This window comes from Prinia subflava, chromosome 2 (genome assembly GCF_021018805.1).
Source record: "Prinia subflava isolate CZ2003 ecotype Zambia chromosome 2, Cam_Psub_1.2, whole genome shotgun sequence".
Taxonomy (NCBI): domain Eukaryota; kingdom Metazoa; phylum Chordata; class Aves; order Passeriformes; family Cisticolidae; genus Prinia; species Prinia subflava.
The window spans coordinates 47631121-47657114 of NC_086248.1; the positions used below are offsets into that span (position 1 = coordinate 47631121).

The 25994-nt window shown below is 37.9% G+C and overlaps 1 protein-coding gene across 1 annotated transcript; it reads right to left on the minus strand.

The window, feature by feature from the left end:
* Nucleotides 1-24401, minus strand: HDAC2 (histone deacetylase 2). Its single transcript, XM_063389839.1, has 14 exons — nucleotides 24213-24401; nucleotides 16758-16870; nucleotides 16307-16424; nucleotides 15349-15423; nucleotides 14911-15049; nucleotides 13007-13148; nucleotides 8940-9032; nucleotides 8733-8841; nucleotides 7197-7337; nucleotides 5248-5356; nucleotides 2989-3119; nucleotides 1953-2108; nucleotides 1198-1255; nucleotides 1-976 (listed from the first exon to the last, which is right to left on the minus strand). The coding sequence occupies exons 1-14, from the start codon at nucleotides 24262-24264 to the stop codon at nucleotides 946-948; spliced, it is 1467 nt and encodes a 488-aa protein (XP_063245909.1). The 5' UTR covers nucleotides 24265-24401; the 3' UTR covers nucleotides 1-945.
* Between the last annotated feature and the right edge of the window lie 1593 nt (nucleotides 24402-25994).

The window sequence follows — 25994 nt, forward strand, 5'->3', positions numbered from 1 at the left end:
AAAAAAAAAAAAAAAAGGGGAATAGGAGCTCTGAGGTGTCTGTTCAATTCAGACACCAGAACTAACTCATGAATCCATGAAGGGGGCAGGCAGTAAAATCCTTCCTCTGTAAGGGTGAGAATGTTTTATGTTGCTCATAGTTGTAAAAAATCTGTGATGGGTTTTAAGTTAAATCCAAAATTTCGGTTGCTATTTTGCAAGCTTTGCAAGATGACCGTATACTGATTTCATGAACAGTAAATGAATCTGTTTTTTAGGTAGATTGTGATGGAGGGAAAGGTTCTTGGACAGTACAAGGCATGTGACTGCAGAGTTTTAAACATTCACATTAAAATGCGAATTCATACAATGATGCTATTCCAGCATCCCTCCATCTGTTTATTCAGCCTTCAAATGTCACTTTTATACCCATACATGTGTTTACACCTCATGTAGGAACCACTGGAATGCGTGGAGTCAATGAAAGCAGCACAGTTCAACTTGCCTGTGTGCCAGCTGTCCATTTAAACTCAGCAGGTACTCACAGATAAGTCTGCCTAATTTATATAGTTTTTCCTCTTTGTAGTTAAATTATGGACAAAAGACAACCATGTGCAATTTTTTTTTTTTTTTAATAAAGATAAAATTACAAAAAAGGTAAAATCAGCTCAGGAAAGGCAAATTACTTTAATAGATCAGTTTAGACATTTAACATAATAACTCACATCCATTTTTAAATACTATTACATAAAGCATGGTGAAGAAAGGAATTTCTGCCTCATAATTAGAAAACTCACAATACAACTTGCCAAAAAACAGAACAAAGCCATTTGAAAATAAATACAGTCCATGCCAAATAGTACAAAATGAATTCAGCAGTCTCTCTCCATACGAAAACTTCTCTCCTTTTAGGTATTCTCAGACTCTAGTATTATGTTCTGCAACTGATGAGAGGCTATCTTTTGTTCAAGGGTTGCTGAGCTGTTCTGATTTTGCTCTGTACAAAGGCAAAAAAAAAGAGTGTTGTTTTATTTTTTTAATTAAATATAAAATTTTTAACTGATTTAGAAATGCAATTTTGAATTACTACTCATGATTCTAAAATATTCAATATTATGAGGAACTGAAAGTGATCTCCACAGAACTGAAAAATTTTATAGAGTAGTGACTTAACAAACACACTCCAAAAAATGTAATTATTAATTAATTAGTGTTTACCCTTTGGCATCTGTCTTTTCACCACTGCTGTCCTTGGCTTTATCCTCCTCCTTAACATCTGAAAAATCACAAGATTTTAAATAAATCAAAAGATGCAAGAAAGCCTTAAAATACTTAAGAAGTAAAGAGCATGACCAAGTTTATTTTTTTTGTATGTATTTCTAGCCAGAGGAAACTGGTTTTTAAAAGAAGTCACTAGTTATATATTAAAGTGCAGTGTTAAATGTATCCATCCAAAGCAGAGGCCTGGGCACAATGCCAAGTGATTCAGAATGCCTCAAGGCAAAGTCTCTCTTGAGTGGCCATAATGATGGCATGCAGTAATGAGACCTGGAGTTCCCCTGAGCTGATGATGTATCCAGTTCTTAGAAAAATCAAGAGTCCTTGGAATTACACCGTCCCCAGAACCCTATCTGGTTTCTGTTTCAGAGAAAACTAGTTGGCTCACCCCACAAAAAAAAAAGTTTTGCTTATTGTATATTTTTTCATCTATTTTCATTAAGTCATACAAATCCCTGGCTCTTAATACTTCAAGCTTATGGGGAAGAAACAATAACCCTTGCCTGAAAATATTTTACTAGTCTGAATAGCTGTATCTTGAAACTGATTAATTTTAAATACATGATTTAAAAATAATGTAAAAGAATATATCATCTCAACAGCTAACTAATTGTTAACAGATAAAACATCTGTCTCCTGGTAGGACTGACATTTGCAGTTCTAAAATACAGGATGAAATCACACCGCAGTCCTACCTGCTTTTTTGTCCTCAGTCTCTTTTTTGTCTTCTTCTATTCTGGCTTTCTTTGCTCCTTTCTTATGATCTGCAACATTTCGTCGTCCACCTTCCCCTTCATCTTCAGAATCTGAAAATTCTTCATCACAGGCTATGCGCTTATCAGATGCTCGAACTAGGATTCAGATTTATGATATTAATTAATCAAAAAGTCCAACTACAACAGGTCTAATAAAAAAGAGCTATCAAATTAGGAATGAGTAGTAACATACTACAATCATTTAATGCTAATATACGAAATTACAGTCACAACCACTTATTTTTCAAGATACTCTGGGACTCGCACAATAACTTAAAAAAAATAGCTTTTCAGAACCACAAGGGGAGAGTGGGAATATTTGTATCAAATAAAACTTCAAGTACTGAAGACTAAATCACAGGAGAAAAAATAATGACTTCAACAGCTCAGAAAATGGATGGTGCACTAATAAGAGGTTATAGAATTATTCTAATCACCATCAAAAAGACTAAAGGTAGCAGGAAACTCTTGGCTATAGCTCAAGAACAACTCAAAGTTCATGGAAGGGTTATGGTAATGAAGTCAAGGGTAGTGTTGCAAATACGGAAAACTTCTGTCTAACAACAAAGAAAATAAAAAGCTTTTTTTTCCCCCCTTAAAACTGTATCTCATGTTACCTCAAAGGGAAACATAGCTGGTCTTTTGTTAGTCACAAAAACAGTAAAGAACTGTTTCTTCAGTTAAAATTCATTAAGCCTTCTGAAATAGCTATTATAGATTTGAAATAGCCAGGCAGTTCCATAAGATGCAAAACCACGGGGCTCCTCCAGCACTTCATTAGATGCTTTAAGAGGTTCAAATGTGCACATGGATGACACCTTAAAAACATTGAAAGTGGCAGACTAGAGGCAATTTTTTTTATTCAGGAAACAAAAGTGCCAGTCTTCCAGTACTGCACACTACTACAACTTCGGTTCTGAGCAATGAAATCCAAAACAACTATGGACATGTGCTATCATGAATAGATATTTCTTACTAGAAATGCGCTTGTCTGGATCTTCTCCATCCTCATCTCCACTGTCTTCATGAACAGCATCTTCAGGAATGGCCTGCATCTGTACACCAGGTGCGTGAGGTAACATGCGCAAGTTCTCAAATAAGCGTTGCCTGCAAGTAACAGACAAGAAAAGTTATTGCTACACCGAAGTAGCATTTCCTTGGGTTTCTATAAAGTTCTGAACTCTGCATTCAACGTTAACCTGGCTTTGCTTTAGAGTCAGTTTCATTTTTCAATTAAAATAATTAGCATGCCAAGTTCAGGAAGTTTTCCAGCCCTATGAGATCACTACTATCCACAGTGTATTTGAACATAATTTTCTTCATACTTTACAAATACTAATTTCAATGAACTTCAATTGTTAATTCCCCACAGGGTCATCACAAGTACTGCCCATGTAGCTAAACTGGTGTCAGTTCTACTCTGTTTATAATAAGCAAGAGAATCAAGTTGGATAACAGACTATTCTCTAGTTTCTTAGAAAGAAAGTTAGACACTTAAAAACATGAAGACTTTCCAACTGTGAGCAGCAATGACAAAATTAATTCATCTGGATACGTTTCCTTATTGGCTGTTTCAGGAAGAACAGAAACAAGTTATGTCCTGTCTAAGCAACCTGATGTGAGAGATGATATACTCCAAAGCACCATGGGCAGGAAGAATACTGGGATTCTTTTGGGACTCAAAACTATCACTCCAAAGTGCAAGTAGAAAGGTGGGCGTGGCAAGCAAATATCAGCATTTGCAGCAATTATCTTAGCACCCTTCTGTGCAATTTGAAGGGCTAAAGGGTAACTGGTGCTTTTTTGGAATCCTTAGTCTCTGCCTCTGTTTAAATCACACGACCTGGCAAAAAATTTTTGCCATGCATGGGAAGTCCCTAAAGCCAGGTGTGTGTGAAAGCACACAAACTGAAGGAGGATTCTGAAGACAGGTCTTTGATCTTGTGGGTGTGAGATTGCATATTAATGTGAGATTTTGTGTTTTCTATTGACAGAGAGCAATCTCTGCCTGCAATTGCAGCAGTAAGTTTTGCAGCCTACTTATACCACAAAAGCTCAACAATATATAACATACAGCAATATATAACATAATATGTTATATAATAATATATAACATACAGCCTGGCAGATCACCAGCTACATTACTGCTGAGAAATTTTGTACAATTATATTAACAAAAAATAAGTGGGCTTTTTCTCCCATCACACATTATAAATTCCTTTCATTGGATTGTGATTGATATACTTGTGCTATGAACACCCATCACACTCTATATACCTTTATAGACTATATACCTATATATTAATAAAAGAAGTATTTTAACAGCTTTGGTGAATTTTGCAATTTGACAGTTTTAAAGGTTATAGCAGTATTGTCAAACTCATACATGCAATTTCACATCTTTATTCAGCTATTTTTAGTAACCAAAAGAATTCGTACTGTTAACAGCCTGCTAGAACTTTGGGCAGGGGTGGCAGTTTAGTCTTTTAAACCCAGAGCAAGGACACCCCACTCTTGGTAAGCCAAGAGTACTTCAGGCTAACCAATTGCCTCCCAGCAGTTCAGCACAGAATTGATTGTACATATGCATTGCTTCAACCCTGAAGTAAAATATTTGTGTCCAATGAAAATATCAAGATGAGAAGAGGAATTAATTAAGTATCAGAAGTGGCACAGCCTAAAAACACACAACCACCACAGCTTGTCAATGAGTACTGCTCAAACCTTGTGGATTTGTTGAATCACAGCCACTCAATTGCCTGCACACGCATCACCGTCTTTCCAGAGTTTCGGACGTTCGAGCTCATATATGACTTTTAATTTTTGCAGCTATAAAGAATAACATTCTCAGTGCATGTTTAGACATGGAACTGAGAATTAGAAATCCTAGTCGTCATGGCACACCAGCTTCTTTCCTGGCAGGATAAACTTTCTACAAAATTAGAATGGGAATCCAAGTAAAACAGTCATCTTTTCAGATGCTGGAAAAAGGAAAAATCCAAGCTGCGTCATAAATTTTCATATATATAGTCATAAGACTTTGTAAGTCCTTCTGTTAGAGGAAGAGACTTCCAAAAAACCCCTGACAGAAGTGAAAAACATGTCTAATCTATTCTAGTACTTATTTTTAGTGATCAGAGAAAGGTATACAGTTTTCAAAACTGCCTAACAATGAAACCTTTGGAGAAACATGACCCACATGACCTACTTGATAGATAAAGTAATCACTACTTACTTGATCTTCTCCATATATTCTGGTGTATTCTGATTAGTCATATTGGAAGGACTAATATGAAGCTTGAAGTCTGGTCCAAAATACTCAAAGTAGTCATTGTATGGCAACTCTGTAAACCAAACACCAAGACAGTTTTGTTACCCAAAAAAGATTTTAAGCACTTTAAATACAACAGTGGATTTGACAGGATTTTACTTAACAGAACCATCAAACCCTAAGCATTCAAATAAGTGGTATTTATTATCTGGACTCCTCAGTGATTTTCCTCTAAATTATTCAATAAACAAACTTACATTTGCTGGCAAAATACAAAGAGGAAGATCTACTGCAATTACACACTGAAGAACTCAGTAAGAAATTTGATAAATAATTTAAAATTATACTTCTGCAGGAAAGAGAAAATGATGATGATGATGATGAACTGATGATTTCTTGTAGGTGTTTTCAAAGTTAGACCAGTTTGAAAGGTTCAAGTGAACCATTCCAAATATTCCTTCAGGATAAGTTTTAGTACTTGTTACTAGGCTGAAGACCAATAGCTCAATATCCTTGCAAAGTGCTGGACATTGGTTCAGTGGCACTGACTGGTTCAGTCTGTCTCTCTCCCTCCTTACCCCACTTTTTGCATTTTCACAGAAAATGGTCCCCTGACAAGAACACTGAACCACTAAAGTGAAGTTGATGAAGAATACACAGCCAGGACAACAGCTATTTTACACATTGCTCTATTTTGCAGTATTTTATATTGAATATGACTGTATCTTTCCAGATAAAGTAAGAGACATATAAAAAATTAGAACCTTTAAGAAATAAGACACTGAAATCCATTTTTAATTCTGCCCTTTGTCTTTCTTAATGTATGATTATTACAGGATAAGCCATCTTGGTTAGGTGGATAGAAAGCAAACAGGAAGATTAAGTTGCTACTAAGTTGCTATTGCAACATTTAGAAAGCACTGCTATTTCTCAGAACAGATTAAAGATGACAGGGACCCAAAAAAGTACAGAGAAAAAAGTCCCAAGATAAGGAACTGTTACTGTGTCTTCAAAAGCTTTGGCTGACAAAGAATATATTTTGACATGAAAAAAGGAAAATACATATCTTGAAAGGCACATTCTAAATAGTCTTTTCTCACTGACAGCAGCATTCTGCTGAAGTCAGATGGAAACACTGAATCCACCAAGAGACACATGAACAGCAAAAGATTATCAGCAAAAGTTGTGGTTCAACATGCAAACTGCCAGTGACTCATTTGCAACAAATCAGTCCAAACAATTTTATATAAATGGCATTCCAAAAGCATATCCAGGAGCATATTTGGTCAGAAGCAAAAGGAGTCCAGGATCTTTGGGGATCTTCCTCAGAGAAATTACTTCAGTATTCAACTATTCTAAAGCAGGCTAGTATTGTTTTTTGTGGTTTTAAATTTAAAGATAGCTTGTATAGCCAAAATTGAGTGAAATGGAAGAGTGGAAGTCAATATACTTTCACAGCTACTGTTGTCAGATAAAATGAAGAAACAGTATTTTTGCTATGTAAAGTGGACACTTGCACAGTCAATAATTTCTCATTTACTATTACTATGTCTGTGTTGTACAACTTACAGGTTGTCACTGGCACAATCAAAATGCAGTATATATTTTTTCATAATGATGACATTCATATTAGAAATACGTACAAGTATTGTCCCATAAGTTTTACATTTTGAATTTTCAAAAAGTGATTCAGTCATTTAAAGCTTTTGCTAAGGCATAAAAAAGCCCTAAATACTTATTTTTATTTAGTGCAAAAAATACTGAAAATTTAGTGGCTAAATCATAGCAATAATTTTCTACCTAGTTTATTCTAAGCTGATGCATTACAGCCAGCTACACAAATATCTGCCGTGTACTTATAATCGCCCATGATTATTTCTTAATAAAATATTAATTTGAATATTAATATTTACCATTAGGAATTTCACAATCTAAGGCAACAGCAGTTTCATATGTCCAGCATCGAGCAACATTACGAATTGTGTAGCCTCCTCCTCCTAACATCAGCAATGGCAAGTTAAAAGTCTTTACAACTTCCACACATTTAGCATGACCTGTAAAACAAAAGGAGAGTTCACAATATATGCAAAATATCTGTTAAACAGAAAAACACGTAACAAACTATTTAATCAGACATATGCAGTCACACTTAACAAGTAGGAACTGAATTGATTCAAACAGAACTGTCTCCCTCTAGAGCTAAGCACAACCTCACAAGAAGTCTAGATCTACAGATTAGAAATGTACAAAACACAATGTGCATCATCCACCCCAGTCTTCAGAGACTTTGCATGATGGTCTATTGCCGTTGTTCTGAAATGATCTTAGAATAAGTGCTTCATCTTTTCATAACTGATGGCATACACAGTGACAAATTTAGGGACAACTTCTCAGTCAAATGCAATGGGGGAAGAAGGGAAAACAAAATCAGTACTTGGTCCTTTCTACTTCTAAATTTGAACCTGTATTAGAGGTTGCTAAGTCTTGCTTACAGAGTGAACTGGTGCCAAGACAATACACACTCCAGGGAGATACAGCAGACTGAAAGGCATCTGTAGGAGGCAGCACCTCTCTAGCTTCCAAGATATGTAAGATGGAAAAAAATCTGAGCTATATGGGCAACTGAAGTAGCTTTGCCACCTGGTGCAAATCAAGAAAAGAACCCTGAAACACTGCAGACCCAACAGATACTATACTGTATTTTGTTGCCTACAAAAGTAAATGTCGCATTAAAAAAACCCCCACAAAACCAAGAAAACCCATGATTTAAACAGGCTGGATTGAAGGCTTAGCAAAAAGTTTGCTATTCATTTAATAATTTAAATAAATAAGAAAAAAAAATAATAATAACAGTAACAGTTATGCTACTTGTTAAATTAACATCCCAATTTAGAGAATCACAATTGCAGGTAGCAACTTCAGTAACACTAAAATAAATGAATTCTATGATTCATGACATATGGCTCAGTATAACAACCACTACAATAAATTTAACAATGCAGTGAGTATTCTCATTTCAGTAATATCTATTTTACACCCAACAAGGTGTTTGATGTTTACCATCTGTAGTCCTACTAAGCTGTCTACTGACTAGTTTTATTTGCCCATCACTGTAAGTGTTGCAGTTGCCTGTTGTCCTGTTATTCCAGGACGCTGTTTTAAAGCTACAGAAAGCCTGCACATAGAAGAAAGGTAATCACTTGAGTGGCTAGGAAGCACATGGAAAACCAAGCTTCTTAACTTTTTTAGATGGAGAGAAAGAAAGAGGCAACTTCTGGGTTTCATTTGGCCATCCCTGTATAGCAAAGAAAGAGGTGATTAATCATAATAATGAACAAAATCTTTGTGACTCCAGTCCTCATCATGCAAGTGTCTTGAAAAACAGTATGAAGGGTAGGTTTCTCATAAGTAAAAAGTTACAGATAAGAAACAGACACTTTTCTGTTTACCTTTAACAGTAAGATTAAAGCATCCCAGCCTGTCCCCAGACAGTGAATCTGCTCCACACTGCAATACCACAGCGCTGGGCTGGTACATCTCCATTACTTTAGATATAATCTATAATCAATATAAAACAGCGAGTCATTAATTGACATAATGAAAATACAAAATTATTAGCTTTCAGAAAGCTTAAAAACAAAACCCAAAGCACTCACTGGTTTGAATATCTGTCCATATGATTCATCATCTATACCATCCCTCATTGGAAAGTTGACAGCATAGTATTTGCCTTTTCCAGCACCAATGTCCTACAAGCAAAGATGACAAATGCTTTAATACAAACACAGAAGCACATAGAATGGTATAATGAAAAAAGTCTACACAGGTCTGCTGAGCTATTCTGAATCATTATACAAATCTGTGAGGGATAAGAGGCAGAGTTTACTTGATTCCTGTTCTCCCTTAAAATCATTTCAGAGTGTAGGAGTTGGACACCAAGATTAAAATAGCAAAAAGTACACTCAATTTTTAAATTCAAAGATTTAAGACAAAAAGACAAATCATAACCAATTAGTTTAGTCTGGTAATAGTTAAGCAAACAAAAGTACGAAAACCAAGAAGAGCAAGGTGATACGCATGTTTTCACCGTTGCACAGAAGATTTGAAAGTAGTCTATCTTATCAGCTTTCCTAGACAACCTATGTATTAAGAGAAAAGGTTTGTTACCAAAAAAAAAAAAAATTTAAGTGAATACACCCTGAATTCAACCCACTCCTATTTTGATGATCACTTTAAAAGCTTAAGATCTCTGCTTGACACACATTCCTATTTCTTACATTTATTTCATCACCAACACAGATAGAAAGCAATGCAGTTAAATGGAACAGTGAGAATTAACCTGTTCAGTCTGGCTGTAAACTATTATCAAACAGCAGCTCTGCAGAAATATCCTAGAAAAGCTACAAGTCATGTGTAGCATAACCCAGCAACATAAATACTAAACTTCTCAATGTTGCCTATTGAAAGTCACTGACTTTTCCCTATTCCTGAACAAAGCCTCCTTAGCAGAGAACACATCAATAATGTGCCACTTCCAGTAACCAACCTTAGCTGGGCATGTGAGGGAGAATGGAGACAGATAAAGAGGGGGACAAGTGGCCCAGTGAAGCACAGACACAACGTTGGCTTTTTCTGCCCACAGCACATTGTAGTACTGCAAGATGAGTGACAATGAAGACCCCTGCTGAACTTAAGTTATCCATAATTTCCCAGAGTGACTCATCTAGACTTTCACATGTGGAATTTTCTGAGGTAATCACAGATTTATGGAATGGTTAGTGTTGGAAGAAGGGACCTCTGGAGATCATCTAGTGCAACATCCTGATGAAGCAGATTGCACAGGATCACATTCAGGTGGGCATTCAGTATATGCAGAGGATATAGGACAACCTCTGGACTACTACTAGAGTGCTCTTGTCACCCTCAGTGGAGCTTTTCCTCAGATTCAGATGGAACTTCTCGTGTTTCAGTTTGTGTCCATTGCGCCTTATTCATCAGATCCCTTTCTTTTGACATCCATTCTTGAGATATTTGTAAGTATTGATAAGGTTCACCCTCAAATGTCTTTTCTTCAGGATAAACAGGGCCAACCTCTAACTTTTCCTCTGAAGAGAGATGCTCCATTTCCCTTATCATATTTGTTGTTGTCCACTGGACTCACTCCAGGAGCTCCATGTCTCTCTTGTACTGGGGAGCCCAGAACTGGATGCAGCACTCCAGATTTGGCTTTATCAGGGCTGAGTAGAGAGGCAGGATCAATTCTCTAAACCTGCTGGAAATGCTTTTCTTAATGCACCCCAGGATACTACGGCCTTCTTGGCCACAAGAACATGGTTTCCTCATGGTTAACTTGTCCACCAGGAGGCCTACGTCCTTCTCACAGAGCCGCTTTTTCTCTTTGTCTTGCTTTACAGATTAAAAAAAATAATTAAATTGATCTTATCCTAAAACACAGCAGTCAAATGTTCACACAATTTCCACCTAAACAGAGTAATTGTTTAAGCTGCTCAATGGATCTTTGTTGTAACTGATGCTCGCATTGGTTTTTAACACCTAAAGAAAGAATGTAACATTCTGGTAGCCTCCCATTCACCAACAGATCAAACTGCCTGACAGAACCTGGGCCACGAGAACTATGGTCTCAACTGATCTGTGTGTATAAACAGCAAAATTTTTGCTATCATCTAAGATATGCACAAGGTCAAATAACTTACTGAAGACACTATGAGGACACTGGAGGTTTAGACTGAAATACATTCAGTAGAAAATGGATGAATGCTGTTGAACTAGAAAACTTCAGATTCACCTACACTGATGTAGCTGCAATCACAGTATCATCATTTGACACATGATTTGTTGCTGCATCAAATAAACATAACCTGATCAGCAAGCTAGATCAAGTAACTAAAGAATTGCAGAAACAAGCTGTAATACAGCCCATTGAAAAAAACCAAAGAAATTTGGCTGGAAAAGTTGATAAAAATAACCATCAATGGCAGATCAAGTTAGGCAGAAAGAAGTAATACAATACCGGCCTCCAGAAAGAACACTGACATTCAGAGAATCAGTGCTCCCTTCAGTTCAATTAGCTTTGCAATCTCTAGAGATAGGAAAAATCCCTATGGGGATGCAATAATTGCAATAAAGACTGCTAAAGCCTGTATGCAGACAATGCTCATTTCAAAATCCTAACTAGCAGCTCAGAAAAAAAGTTGCCATGCCTGAGATACTGTTTTTCACTGACACTGCTAAAACAGATAAATCCCAAACCCATAAAATATTCTTCTATTTATTTCAACTATGCTATCTTTTAATTCTTTGTTCTGGGTGTGGTGAGGTGAAGAGTCCACAAACTTCTCTGTCAACGGGAAGTGCTGCTTCTAAAAAGCCAAGATATCTAACCCTTAAAAAAAAAAAAAAAAAAAATCTAGCCAAATTCAGCAACAACAGCTTGTCATGATAAACATCCTGGTCTGAGCTGCTTTTAGTTTGAAGCACCACTACCACCTTGTGGCCAGTCAAGTTAAACCACACAGATAAAAACTAATCTGATTTCTTCCTAAATCAATTTAGAACACAGTTTAACGGAATCTAACAACCATAATAACATTCAGTTCCAACAACCACACTGAACTGAATGCTTTGGACCCCACTGCTCAACTTTCACTTACTCGTGTGTCTTCTGGGTATCATCAACAGGCTAGGAAACACACTTTTCAGGAGTACTGGCTGAAACACGAATATTTCTATCTCATGAATCAGTCTAAATATATTAGGAAAACAGTGAATTCTTTCCCAGCACAGCATTTTTGTAGGCAAACTTGTTAGAAGTGTTTACAAATTTTAAAAAAGTTTCTAACTGTATGCACGAACTAATGTGCAAAGTTGCTAACACGAGAGGAATGCCATATCCTGGGAGTGTCTCTGATAAAAGAGGTTTAATATATGAGTTTGAAGCTAGGAATATATTAATCCAAATATCTGTAATACTCTTTCAAGCTTGAAGTGGAACAAGTCCCTGTTCTAACAAATGAGAATCTAACATGGGCAATGACTAACTTAAAATTAATATGAAGGGCCAGAAAATTGGTTTCCATTCTCAGTTTTGCCAGAGATTCTATAACAATTCCTCATGGGCAAATGCTCCTTCCCTTAGGCTAGCTATAATGCTCAGTACATAATTCTGTATGGGGCATGCTAAAGTTCTTAGGCAGTGAGCACGATGAGAACTCAAAACACACTTCATGACATAAGAAATATTCCGAAAATATTTCAACTGTATTACTAGGCAAACAAAACACAGTAAATTCAAACTGTAACTTAAGCTTTTTGATTGTTAAAGGATGATCTGCAAACAGCTACTTTTCACTGTAACTGCAGAATTTAAATGTACAGATAATCGTAAATATACCATACTGTCTTCTTAGAGACATCTCCAAAATCTGTGTGAATTAAACTAATTATATTTGAAAAAAGATTTCAGCTTATTAATCCAGAAGTTAAGGTGTTAATTTCATGTAGAAGTGAATATTTCAGTTTCCTACTATCTTGTATTTTTTTTCCTAAGATTCCCCAACTAATCTATCACTCTAGGCTAACATTTTGTCCAAAAACTTACTACTGTTTACCATTACTGGACACAGTAATTGTAGCCGAGTGCAAAAAAACGTATCTAGAAGAAAGAGGGAATTTATCAAATAATAAATTTCATGTTCAACCTTACCCTAAGATCCCCTGTGCCTGGAAAATATTCACCATATTTATGGAATGATACTGTCATGACACGATCTGTGGTATAAAATGCTTCTTCAACACCATCACCATGATGGATATCAATATCAATATACAACACTCTTTGGTGATACCTAGACAGAACATATAAGAAATCATCATCATCTGTTATATTCATAATATACTGAGAACAAACAAGAAAAACACTAACAAAAATTCCTTAGTCAGATACTAAAATCCAAGATTATGATCACTGTGATGATTTTGGTTGATGTGACCATACACTCTTAGAATTCTCAGTACAGTTTGAACATTTATCTTCATCAAAATAAGGAATTTACTTAGTATTTACCCCAAACTGTCTCACTCCATAGAAGCTATACCTCATGCTTCTGCTGACATCACTTTGTTGTTCACGTCTGCTGAATTCACCTCTTTCATTAACCCCAAGGCCTTTCTTTCTGCCTTCTCAGTATTTACCAACACAGTCTGTGCTCCATAAGCTCGCAAAAATAAATACTTATTTTCCACTGGCTTTTCTTCTTAACCTCTCCAGTTTGTAAAGAAAGGCACATTCTTCTTTCAAGTGTATTGCACTTTATACTAATGTAAATTTATTACACTACTGTTTATTATTTTCTTAAATACTGCAAATTTCAGGACAGTTTGAGATGGATAAAGAAACCACTGATTTATTTGAAGCCTTAGAGCACTAGAAACTGTAGTATTCCTTAAATTTTATGTTTTTCAGTAAAGAACAAAGCCTGTCATCAGAAGATGTCTTTTCACCGTACTGTGCACTGTACTGAGAGTGTGAGCACCCATAATTTCAGGGACTGTTTCCCATAGTTACACAACCCATGACTGTTTTCAAGATTCCTTCCTTCACATGCACATTAAGCTAAGAAATTCAAGACTGGACTACAGAAAACCATTATGTCGTAGACTGTAGAGACAGCTCCTTAATATGTGCTGCCCATGAAAATGAATGTCTTAATGTGTTAATATTAACTATTCTTAGTGTCTTTAGAAACCTTTTCCATCTCTAGATTTCCAGATCACATCTACTTCCTTCATTCCTCACCAGCAATATCAGCTGTCCCACTCACAGGAGTCAAATGCTTAAAGTATTTTTCCTAATAAATGGGATTTATGTGTTATTAGTAGGGATACAGTCCTCTGAAGTAGTAAAAGCAACACTCAGGACTTGAAATTTTAGTGAAGCATTACTGTTCAAAGTCAATTATCTGACCACTTTTCATTACCTCTCATTTCCTTCTTTGCAGTCACAACAGCAAAGCTGTTATTTCATTATTTATTAAAATCAGCCACATTAACTCATGTAATAATCCAAGGAACTTATGCTCAGTGCATGATTTTCCCTGAATATTCCTGTTTGAGTCAATAACAAATCAAATTACAGGAAACAAGAAGACATAATGTGAAACCAAATGGGTGTAAGATTATGAGCAAAGTGACTGCCCTAAGGGGTCAGGGCAGGGATCCATCTAGCGCACTATTCTGTCTCCATGTGCAGCAAAGGGAGACTTTACAGAAATCTTTACAGAAAGCAAGTGAGCCTGTCCACTTTCTGGAGTCTGCTACTCTAGTCCTTCCCCACCATCTAGAATGGTGGGCATATGACATTTTACAGGGTGCATTGTTGTTGGATTTGTCTCCTATTAGTTACCTTTTCAGTTTGCCTGTATTTTATTTTGAATATCTTGCTGAAGCCAAATCAGGCAGAGCTTGGAGCTTTCTTAATTTAAACTGTAAAAGTTCAAGATGGGCTATGAAAACTCACTCAAATAATAACTACAATCCATATCTTCAAACATTTAAATACCTAAATTTAACACTTTTTATACTTTGAATTTGTGCCTATCACAAACTTACTTCAGTAACTCAAGGATGGCGAGCACAATATCATTGACATAACAGAAACCAGATGCCTCTGATTTCTTGGCGTGGTGAAGTCCCCCAGCCCAATTGACAGCCACGTCTGTTTGTTGTCTGTTCAATTTTACTGCTCCAGCTGTAAAAAGACACACAGAAGAATTAAAGCAAATGGAGTCAGAAATTTCTGATTGCCTTTAAATTTGCTATATAAGATCATATTTTATTTTTTAAATAAGTTGATTTAGAACAAATCTCTTACCAAGACTGAGACACCTGATACATCTCATATTTTACAATCTGTAAGTGATACGATTATTTTTAAATTATATAAAAAACCTTATATTTACTTCATTTTTAAATGCACAATCAAAATTTTAAGTTGCTGACATCAACCTAGTAAAGCTATAAAACAGCTGGCACACAACCTATACTTACCAACAGAGCCTCCAGTTGACAGCTGACAAAACTCAAACAGTCCATCAAATACAGGACAATCTTCTCCAACATTAACTGCATAAGAAATGTAGTATTTTTAAAAAATACCATTCCAACAACATCAATATACACGTGGATAACACAGGCATAGTTCATTCAGCATTTTAATTACTTAGCCCCCATCTCATTTGTCAGGCTAATTCAAACACTGAAAACAATGCAGAGTCCTAATAGTATACCTCCAAATTAATCTTTTTTTCTTTTCTTTTAAAATTCTTTTTAGTTTCTATTGGAAGATTAGTCTCCTTGTTTCAAGAACTTTGATCATTTTTAGATTTTTGAAGAAATTATGATTAACACAGGTCATGTTAAAAAATGTACCAAATGCTTAGAAAAATAATTTGCTGACAATAAGGCATCATAAAGAGATTACAACACTGCCTTTAAAACTGCATTCCTGTCAAACTGTATTCTTAAAAGTAGTTTGAGCTTATTCCTATAATTAAAGGAGTAATTTAACAATAGAAAGAGTGAACAGTGAATGATGTGCAATTTTCACTATCTCCCTCCAAGAGGAATGAGCAAAATTTTTCTTGACTAAAACATATTTTCACACATTGATTTTTACTTTTCTAGTATTCTAAACAGCATTTTTCTAAGCAATATTTCAAGGCACTTTGACAAACAATTCACAATCAGCACATCAAGCCTTAGTATTAGCAGCAGTATTTCCCATCTAGAATACACCCTGTCAAAGGAAAGGCAAAAATACTAACATATGCTTGAAGAACATTTTTGTCAAGATGACTGCTTTTCATGGAAAAGTGTAGCTAAAAACAGGCACATACTGCTCTTGTTACAGTATTTCTCTAAACTCTGTACTGGTGAGTACTGAGCTTCAAACAATGCCAACCATAAAAGCACGTACACACAGACTTAGCCTGACATTGGCACTTACATCTCTGCATTTGCTTGCTGTACTCAGACATATTGTCAGGTCTTATTGATCGGAGAAATTTGATGTACTCATCACTATGGTACTTGGTCATTTCCTCAGCAGTTGCTTTGTGGGGTCGCTGATAACAAGAACAAGTTAAAGAAATAAATCAGAGTGCTCTGCAAAGTCAGCTAACAGTGTGCTAAAACAGACAACTTTGAAGGGAAAATTTTGAAGGGAAAGTAGAGAAAGGAAAATTATAGTAGTGGTGTTTTACATAAAGCAAGGGCTACTCTGTTGTGATATACAACTGCATTAAATACTGTTTCACTTCTAAGTAAAAGAACTCTGAATACACTATTTAAGTATTCTCTATTTTCACTTTCACCTCTATTTATTTGTGTGACAATACTTGAAGCCCTTTAAAAATAACTTGAAATGCTTCAGTGGACATCATATTGCCTATACTTACATAAATTTCCATTTTTCTGTATAAGCCATAGTTTAGCAGCAAGTTGTGGGTCATTCGGATCCTGTGAGGTTTCATTGGATGTCCTTGTCCATAGTAATAATTTCCAATATCACCTGCCAATAATACACAAAAGAATAGCTATTCATATTACAAAACAAGTTTCATTGCCACCTAATTATTTTTAGAAGATAAGCACACAGGTATGATTTCAGAAAACAAACAAACTTCACAAAGCTTTGTCTACTTCAAAAAGAACACAAGAGAAACAAACTGTTGTATGTAAGAAACAGAGGAGAAAAAAGAAGCCAAATCTAACACTTTGAGTACAAGCAGACAGTGGTGGGAGAGCCAAGATAAATATAGGACATGGTTTCAAATCAAGAGTGAAGTTCTCGCCCAACAGTGGGCCAGACTTATCAATAAAATGGAAAACAGAAATGGAATTAAGAGGAGAGGAGACACTATTGATGGCATTGCCACATAGTATCACAACAGAGGCTGTAGTAAAAATCTACCATTTTGCATGAGCTGATTTTATGATACCATCCTCAGCCTCTCCTTAACTACTAACATCCTGCTACACCCAGAAGTTAGCTGCAGATCCATTGTGGAAACTACATGCACAAACATTCCCCAGACACCTGCTGCTGGAGATCCACAAGACAGTTTAACAAGAACCTCATAATCCAGACTAGCCTCTGAAACATTGGAGACCAACTAGGCACACAATTAAGATAACAAATTTGACACTCATTTCCAAGAAAGGAATAGCTGCTATCATGGACTAGTAGTAAGTTTTCTTCTGAGCTCAGGTATTGTTAGAACACACACAACCCTGCTCTGAGCACTGACATTCTCAGCACATGAACCATTTTGCACAGAACTGTCTCTGGAAACACAAGCAAGCCTATAAGTTATGTCCAGTTGTCAATGGCTTTCAGCTGGATATTTCTAGAAGACCTCTTCACAATAGCATCTCTCTTCTTTTTGACCCAATTTCCCGACAGGATTACTGAACTTTACCTTCTTGAACTTTTTACTTTTCTTTCACATCCTTCAACATGCTCTGCCTTGTTCACTGGGAACAAAAGAAACACTATTTTCACAATGTCATACTCTTTTGTAAATTTTATCAGTCAGAGGTATGAAGCAGCACCACTACAAAACAGCTTTAGTTTCATCTCTTCAACATGAGCTTCATGGAGGAAGGGTAAATGTCAGCTTGCAGTAGCATCACCAACTACCAAGAAAAACAAGTATTGTAGTAAGATTAAAAGTTTCAATGCATTCTGAAATCCTTCAAGCTTTCAGTTTTTAAAGAGACAAGGAGAGTAAGGACACTTAAGAAAACAGATATAACCTGATGTAACATAAGAACATGTTTAGAAAAACTACCCTTCAGTACCTAGCTCTTAGCCATCCCATAACAATAGAAATACCAAGTTTTAACACTAAGAACTTTGAAGAGTTTGGACCTTCTAACTTGGGTACTCAAGTGGAAGAATAGCATTTTTTTTGTCAGTTATTGCAAGCCTATAGGTTTGGTCACATGCAGGTCAAGAGCATGTATAAGGAGTATAAATAAACTCCTTCCTTCCAGCAAAAATATTTTCAAGCACAAAAGAATATCTTATATTTTTTGAAAAATCTTAGAAAAGCTAAGAAAAAGCTTAGAAAAAAATCTATCACAGCTCTTTGAAACTAATGCCTAGATGATGAAAACCAATCATTTACTAGCTCTACTTTATATTTTGAAGTTACTGTTAGGTCCCAGACTTTAAAAAATCTTCAAGCTAGTAAGAGCTTTAAATTTCACGATTTTTAAGAAAATAATGATTATAAATAATGTGATATTATCGAGGAAACTTGATTACAAATGGATTTGTAGCTTTAAAATGGTGGTTTTTTAGAGGTCACTTCAATTTTAACTACTTCAGCTTCTATAGTCATCACTGAAATTTTATTCAGAATGCTGATGGATGGGGAAGCATACACTTAAGAATTCTTTTATATCTTATGTATGATGTAAGGTCTATTATTTTTCCCATATGAAATAGAGAAAAAATAAAATTAACAAATACAGTTATACAACATATCCTTCAATTCATACCACAATCAATCAACTCAATGAATTTTAACTTATGCATATTCTATATACCATACACTGCAGCATACAGTCATATAAATAGAACAAGCACACTTTTTAGCTTTCATTTTTTTTTTTTTTTACCAGAAAAGAGAATTTTAAAAGAATGGGCACATTGGTAGATCTAATGGGAGTTTATTTGTCAAATAGAAGATCTGTAGGTGAGTATCTGGCAGAAGAGTACTGATCCTTCTGTATTAGCGGCCAGCAGTAGTAAGTAACGATATCAATATACACTTTAGCAACAGGCAATACAATACTATTTATATTTATCAGGTCTTAGTATCATCAACAAAAAAGGTTTTGGCATTAGCCGCATAAAAAATATTCTTGAAGCATATGGACAAAAAGTCCATCAAGGGATTAGTGATGCCTATGTAGGCAGGAGTGAGGAAGGAAAAGAGGAAAGATCTTTCTTTATTAGCACCTTGATTTTCAACCAACATCATGAAGGGGACCCATCACAGAGACATCATACTATGACGAAGGTTAAGTTGTGAAAAGTCTCTCCTCTTCTGCCTAGTGAAGAAGATGGTGCACTTCCTGGTACAAACACTTCATCCACTGATCCTGAAATTTATGTATATCTTTTTCATATGTCACAGCCTTACTAGAGAACTTGGGGAAGAAAAGCAAGGTGTATCAAGAGCTAGTGTGAGGGTGGGAACCCTCACTCACTGATGGAGCTGAAAAGCTCTGCACAAACCTCTGCCAGATTAAAACGTGTCTATATGAGGAATGGGTACAGTGAGGCCAAGCTCACAAGATTATTACTGGAGACAGTTAGAGTACTTGACTTTATACTTACTAATATAAAGGTAAATCCTTACTAAAATAGAAGTTAAAATCATACAGAAGAGTTATGAGCACAGTATATCACTTACCAATGTGGGAACACATGGAAAGCACAAAAAAAAAAAAAAAAGAATGTAGCTGAATGAGGAAGAGAAGGGAAAAAAAGCAAAGTAGTATGTGTAAAAGTTTGCAAATCTATTCATCTTTCACAGCAAGGCTTCAAAACTGAAATTTACTGTTTTATACCAGTAAAAGTGTCAGCTAAATGGCTCCCATTGAGAAGTAGCAACACATAATCTCTAAAAAGTTGAGTCCTTAACCAAAAAGAGACAAACTAAGTGCCTATTTAATGCCGTAGGAGTTTACTGTCCTACACTGTTCACAATGTGATACAGATGTGATGCAGAAGACCTGCCTGACAATTGTTACGTATTTAAACCCAGCACACTGGTCATGTTCTAGGTTCAAATATATATATATGTATGTATGTATGTATGATAATTTTCTTCTCAATTCATGCAAGTTACATGCCAAAATGATGAGGACTAATCAAATAAAAATAAATCCATGTTTCCTTTGATAAGCATAAGTTTTAGACACCCACTTCTCTATCTGAGACTTTAGTAAGGCCTACAGAAAATATTCTAACACATAGAAAAATACAAGAGGTTACATGCCCTAAAGGAACTTTAATTCTGCACGAAACCACACAACTAGCAAAAGCTATGTCCCAAAAAAAGTATTCGTTTCTACAGTTACTATGACATACAGAAAAATAACACCATTAAATTTATCTATTACAAAGCAGTCTTAAGTGTCGGAACAGAGACAAGAGATGACATCTACACTTGTTTTTTAATACTTAGTAACTTATATGTTACATTACTTTATAACTTCTAACAGATAAACTGTTATGTATGTGGACCACATCCCTGTTTATTTTAGGTTTAGTTACTATGAAATTATGAGGTACTTCAGAAGTGCACTATGTGAAGAAACCTAATTGCTACAATGGAAACCACATAGAAAAAACCATATCTTGAGAGCAGCAGTTACACTGGATTGACTTCAGCGATACTAAGGGGTGAACTCATGTAAAGCTGAATGTAAAAGAAAAGATCATCAATACCTGATGAGTACAACAGACAGCTAGCTATTCACACAGACCTAAAATTACTGCACTAGTTTCTGAAGGGCTGGGCGTTTTGTTCTGGTTTTAAAATTAAGCAGACAGCAGAAGAGTAGCAAAGGTCTGACTTTTGAGCCCTGAGCAGAGGCTGGACACCGTCACCGTGTTTGGAAGGCACTGCACAAAGTACTGATGAATTTCCAGAAAACACTTCAATTTCAGTTCATTTTATCTGCAGATGTAAGCTTTAACTAGAAGTACTATTCAAACAATGCCCAGCTGTAGTAACACACTGCCCTACTAAAACAGGTTTAGTCTCGTCTTTATGGGTGGAGCCAACCACACTCATGCAGATCTCTCAAATTTTTCATGACGGTAGAGCCTTTTAAACACCCACACTAAATGGTGCACAAGAACCAATCTAAACAATACTAGTGCCTGCTAGTGCACTGGCATGGAATAAATATACGAACTCACTGTAACCACACCGCCTGCTGCATGGTTCTCGAGAACTGTACTCGTCTGTGCAGGAGCACAGAACTGGAAAGACCACCTGGGGCCTATTCTCACTGCTGTGGCAACTGTACACCACCTTGGAAGAGCTAAACTACCTCAGCCACAATGTTGCAAAACCATGACAACAACCTGAAGATACATGGTAAAGAGACTAAAACAAAAGCTATGATAGCCTTCCACACTGAGCATGGTTCTAAGCAGTGTGGGGAGAACACTTTGCTAAGCTAAGGCTTAGCCTTAGCTAAGTAGCAAGACAAGACAAGCTAGGTAGCAAGACTAAAAGTATTTATGAAAAATATTTTAAGTGAGATCACTAAAGTATTTTAATTCATATTTTAATTAGTTTTTTCCTATAGTATACTGGTTTAAATTTAAGCAAAATTCCTGACCTGAGCACGATCACAAGCAATGAAGATCCTGCAAACTGGATGTGGTTGACTTTCTAGTACAAGCAAACTCAAGGTAAAAGAATCAAGCTTTGTCTACTCAAAGTTTATTGGTTCCAAGTACAGTATGAAGGCTATTAAAACTATTGATTCAAACAAACAATCAAACAAAAAACCTTAACAGCAGTATGCTCTGAGAAAGTGACATGCTAATTTAAAAAATCAGCCTTAAATGACCATCACAGCAAGTTTCACAAAAAGCATGGGGAAGTTTATTGCATGTCAGAAGATAAGTGTATATGCTTCTAGAACTTTTTCAAGACTTTTTAGTCTGTAGCTTTCAAGAAACAGAGTGAAAGTATGTGTGGAGAGCCAATTATGACCCAAAAAGGGGGTAATTTACTTCAGACATGACATTCCATTAGAGATATACCACTACCTCGGGTTTTTGTTTGTTTTGGGTTATTTAAACCTGCAAACATTCCCTTCATTGATTCAATGGTACAACAGTTACAAATATTCAGAACTGAACGATGAATCACACAGTAGCACCAGGATATTTATTTTAGGTATTAACTCTAAAATTTCTTCTAATAACTCTATTTCCAAAAGAAAATAACTGTTTGATTTATTGTCTCAATAAATAAATGACACATCAAAAATATTCCAAAACCAGTTTTGTCACATATAAAACATTTATCTTATGGCACAACAGATACTATTTCCTCTACATTATTAACTACATTTATCCTACTCTACATATGAGCTACAACTGCTTTAAGTCGCCATTATCCTGCCACCTCCAAACTTGCTCCTCTTCCAGTATCTCCTCTCTCTTCACAAGTATAGCTTTTTTTGGCTGTTAAGGGAATCTAATGCTAGCATAGAGTACTAAAATCCAGTAATCACAGAAAACAAATATATCAGCATCTAGTAAACTAAAGCTACCTGACTTTATCAAAGAAAAAAAAAAAAAAAAAAAAAGCAAGCCGATTGAAAAACAACAACAAAAAAAAGCAAGTATTTTCAGAGAAAAAGCTTCTAAACTATCACTGCTGCCTTTCTTTCAACAAGGCGAAAAGTGATTCCTCTTCCTTAGGAAAAGTAAGATCCTAGCCTCACCAAAAGTATCCCTAACAGGGGCCTCCTTTCCCCTTTAGGCTGAACAAAGAACCAGTGCTAGCAACAAAGAGAAGGGGGCGGCAACCACTACTCTGCCTCCTTTAGTGTGGTTAAAAAAAAAAAAAAAAAAAAAAAAAAAAAAAAAAAAAAAGCCAAGACAGGCCCCACAAGGTCTGCCATAGCCAAAGAATGGTAGGTTTGCTACAACAACACACCCTTTGATATCTGCAGTTGGTTTAGCCACTCATCTTCACTTTCAAAATGGTGAAAACACCAAAGCACTACGGCGGAACATCCTCACCCTCTGTTTCCTGGCTACTACCAAGCACAGGCTTGAATACAAACATTCAAGATTGTTACGATAGGAGGAAATTTAATCAAATGTTACGATCGGAGGACATTTAATCAAATCCTGTAACTAATCTGTCTGTTGAGCTCACCTCCCAGTACAAAAAGGGCTAAATAATTCAAGCTGCTGGAGAAAACTAAAAGTTCTTGCTGCTGTGGCCAGAGGAAACTGCAAACAAGTTTCTGAAAATATCTCAAACCAAGCACTTTTTTGCCATGACTGACAATGCAGATCGAAGCCCCTGTGTCCCCACCACACAAGTGTGCAAACTCAGAGGGCCTACATGCAACTCAAATTTCCCTATTATTAAACACCCACGCACACAACTTTCCGCGTTTTGCAGGAAGGGAGGCTCGTGGGAGCCAGACCTCTGCTCTGATCCTCTTCGCTTTGGGGAACGGGGGAGGAGGGGGCAGAGTCCCCCTGTCCCTCTGTAACCCAGACCTCGGTACGAAAGCCCGAGGCAGGGAAAGGCCTCAGCTCAACAATCACCAGGTGCCGGAGCTACACATGGCCTGGACTTTCTTTGCAGGGGAGGAGCCAGACACAGCAGCGACTCCAACGCCTCCGTGCTCAGCGGATGGAGGGGAGTGTCTCAACTTTTCTCTTTTTTTCTTTTTTCTTTTTTTTTTAGGGGGGAGGGGGGGCTGGGGTGGATGATGAGTATTTTGGGGGGAAACAACAGACAGAGCACCTACCACCGGGCCCGCCAGACCAGGCAGCTCTCCGACCCTCACCTCGCCCGACTCCACCACCCGCGCTCCCGGCCCCGCCGCCCTACGCTCGCCGGCCCGCGGGGCTCAGCAGAGCCGACGGCGGGAGCGGGGCGCGGCGGCGCAGGTGGAGGCGGCGGAGACCCCCGCCCGCCACGGGGCCGGGCCGGGCCGGGGGCTCGTCCCGCGGGGCAGGGGCGGCCGTGCCGGCGGGGCCGGGGACACAGCCCGCCCCGGGCGGCCATTAGAGGGGCGCCCCCCCGCTCTCGCACGCGCGCTCCCGCGCCGGCCCTGCTCACCGTCGTAATAGTAGCAGACTTTCTTCTTGCCGCCGCCCTGACTGTACGCCATAGGGCTGCCGCGCCGAGGCCGTGGGCAGGGAGCGGGAGGCTGAGGAGAGCGCGGAGCCGGCTCGGAGGGTGGGAAGGAGGGGGCGGGAGAGCGGGAACTCGCGACGCCGGGACCGCCAGCAGCGGGAGCGGGCCGGACCTTCGGCAGCGGGAGGGGCAGCGAGCGGGACGCGCCCAATTCGCCGCGGACGGAGGGAGGAGAGGGAAAGAAGGAAGAGGAGAGAACCCACGCGAGCGGACGGGGGCTCTCGCCTGCTTCTCCTTGCTATCTTCGTTTAGTTGCACACACAAGCCAGGGAAGGAGCCAGCGGAGATTCTTCAGAAGAGAATTCTTGGGGAAGGCTCTTTTCTGGCCCACCCCTATGGCTAGCAGTGGTACGATCCGCCGCGGGCGTCGAGGCTCTATCCCCGCCCTCAGAGGAGCCGTTTGGCGCACGCGCGGAGCGGGTGCCCCGTCTCCACGGCGGCTGCGGCGGGAGCGGGAATGCGGAGTCCCCGCTCGGGGCCGCAGCGGGCCCGGGCCCTGCTCGGAGCCAGGGCCGCGGCCCAGTCCCTCAGCCGCCGCCCAGCACCGGCCGGGGCCGCAGGATGCTTGGTCCTTAATCGCGCAGCGCGTTCCGCCGCGCCGAGGCCTGAACCTCATCTTCTACGGGGCGGCTGCAGATGCTCGGCCGACTGGGGCGTCGTCTGGTCCCCTCCCCCAGTGAAAGAGTCTACTCTTTTCCACAACAAAAGCGGTTTCTGTTTTGTTAGCTTTTGTGGGGTTGTTTTGTTTTTTTTTTTTTTTTTGAGTACTCCTGTCTGTCGGTTCGCTGCCCTAGTGGCAAGTGTTGCACCTCAGTATCCCTGTTCTAGAGGAAGTTCAAAGCATGCTTCACAGTAACATCTAGCAATTCTCCCAAAAAATCAAGGGATGCCACGCAAGACGCATTTAACATCTGAATCATTTTTCTTCTAGATCCATCAGCCATTTGCTCTCCTTCCTCAGCTCAGGTACAAACCTAGGAAGGATAAACATGATCACATGCATACGTAGCCAGCTTGCTTGTATTTGCACTTGTATAGGGGTTCACACTTGGGAGGCCTGACAGAATCTGGCAATACACATCAGTTACACTAAATAAACTTTCTGCAGCTCCCACGAAGGCCTCTATGGACTTCCACTGATCCAAGTCGTGACCAAGGTTTGTTGATTTGCTGGAGTATCTAAAAGTACCTAAAACCTCTCGTTATTGCCACATGTACTTCTCTATATGATAACAAGGCATTTGTATAATCCATGTCACACAAAAGCAAAGCAAAACAAATGAAAAAACATGCCTGGACACAGGTTTGTTCTTTGTTACCAGGATTAAGTTGCTACCTCCTAGAGGTACTTCACAGGAGTTTGGGTCCCTGTAGCTGATTTAAAAAACCATTTTACATTTTTAGAGACAGACAACTGTAAAATAAGTTTGTTAAGCACATATATGCACATACACCCTGAGGATAACCCTAGGACATCCTGGATTTGCCCCCACCCTTCACTTTTTTAAAAAAAAGATACTATATTATGATGTAATCAGGTGGTATAGCATTTTTAAACAGTTTGGTGGGGTTTTTTTTTCATAGTCCATTTGGAAATTTCTGTTTTAGAAATAACATACAAAACTGATTTCTACACCTTATAATACAGCTGGTATTTGTTTCTTGGTGCAAACTGCAGCAAACTATCTGCATAACACTATAAGA

Bases quoted from the DNA above. Each gene is read 5' to 3' on its own strand.
- HDAC2 (XM_063389839.1), bottom strand. From the start codon at position 24,264: ATGGCGTACAGTCAGGGCGGCGGCAAGAAGAAAGTCTGCTACTATTAC. The intron at 7,338-8,732 runs GTAAACAGAAAA...TTTGTTTTACAG, and splicing joins CTTTAATCTTACTGTTAAAG to GTCATGCTAAATGTGTGGAA. The intron at 977-1,197 runs GTAAACACTAAT...GCCTTTGTACAG, and splicing joins GAAAAGACAGATGCCAAAGG to AGCAAAATCAGAACAGCTCA.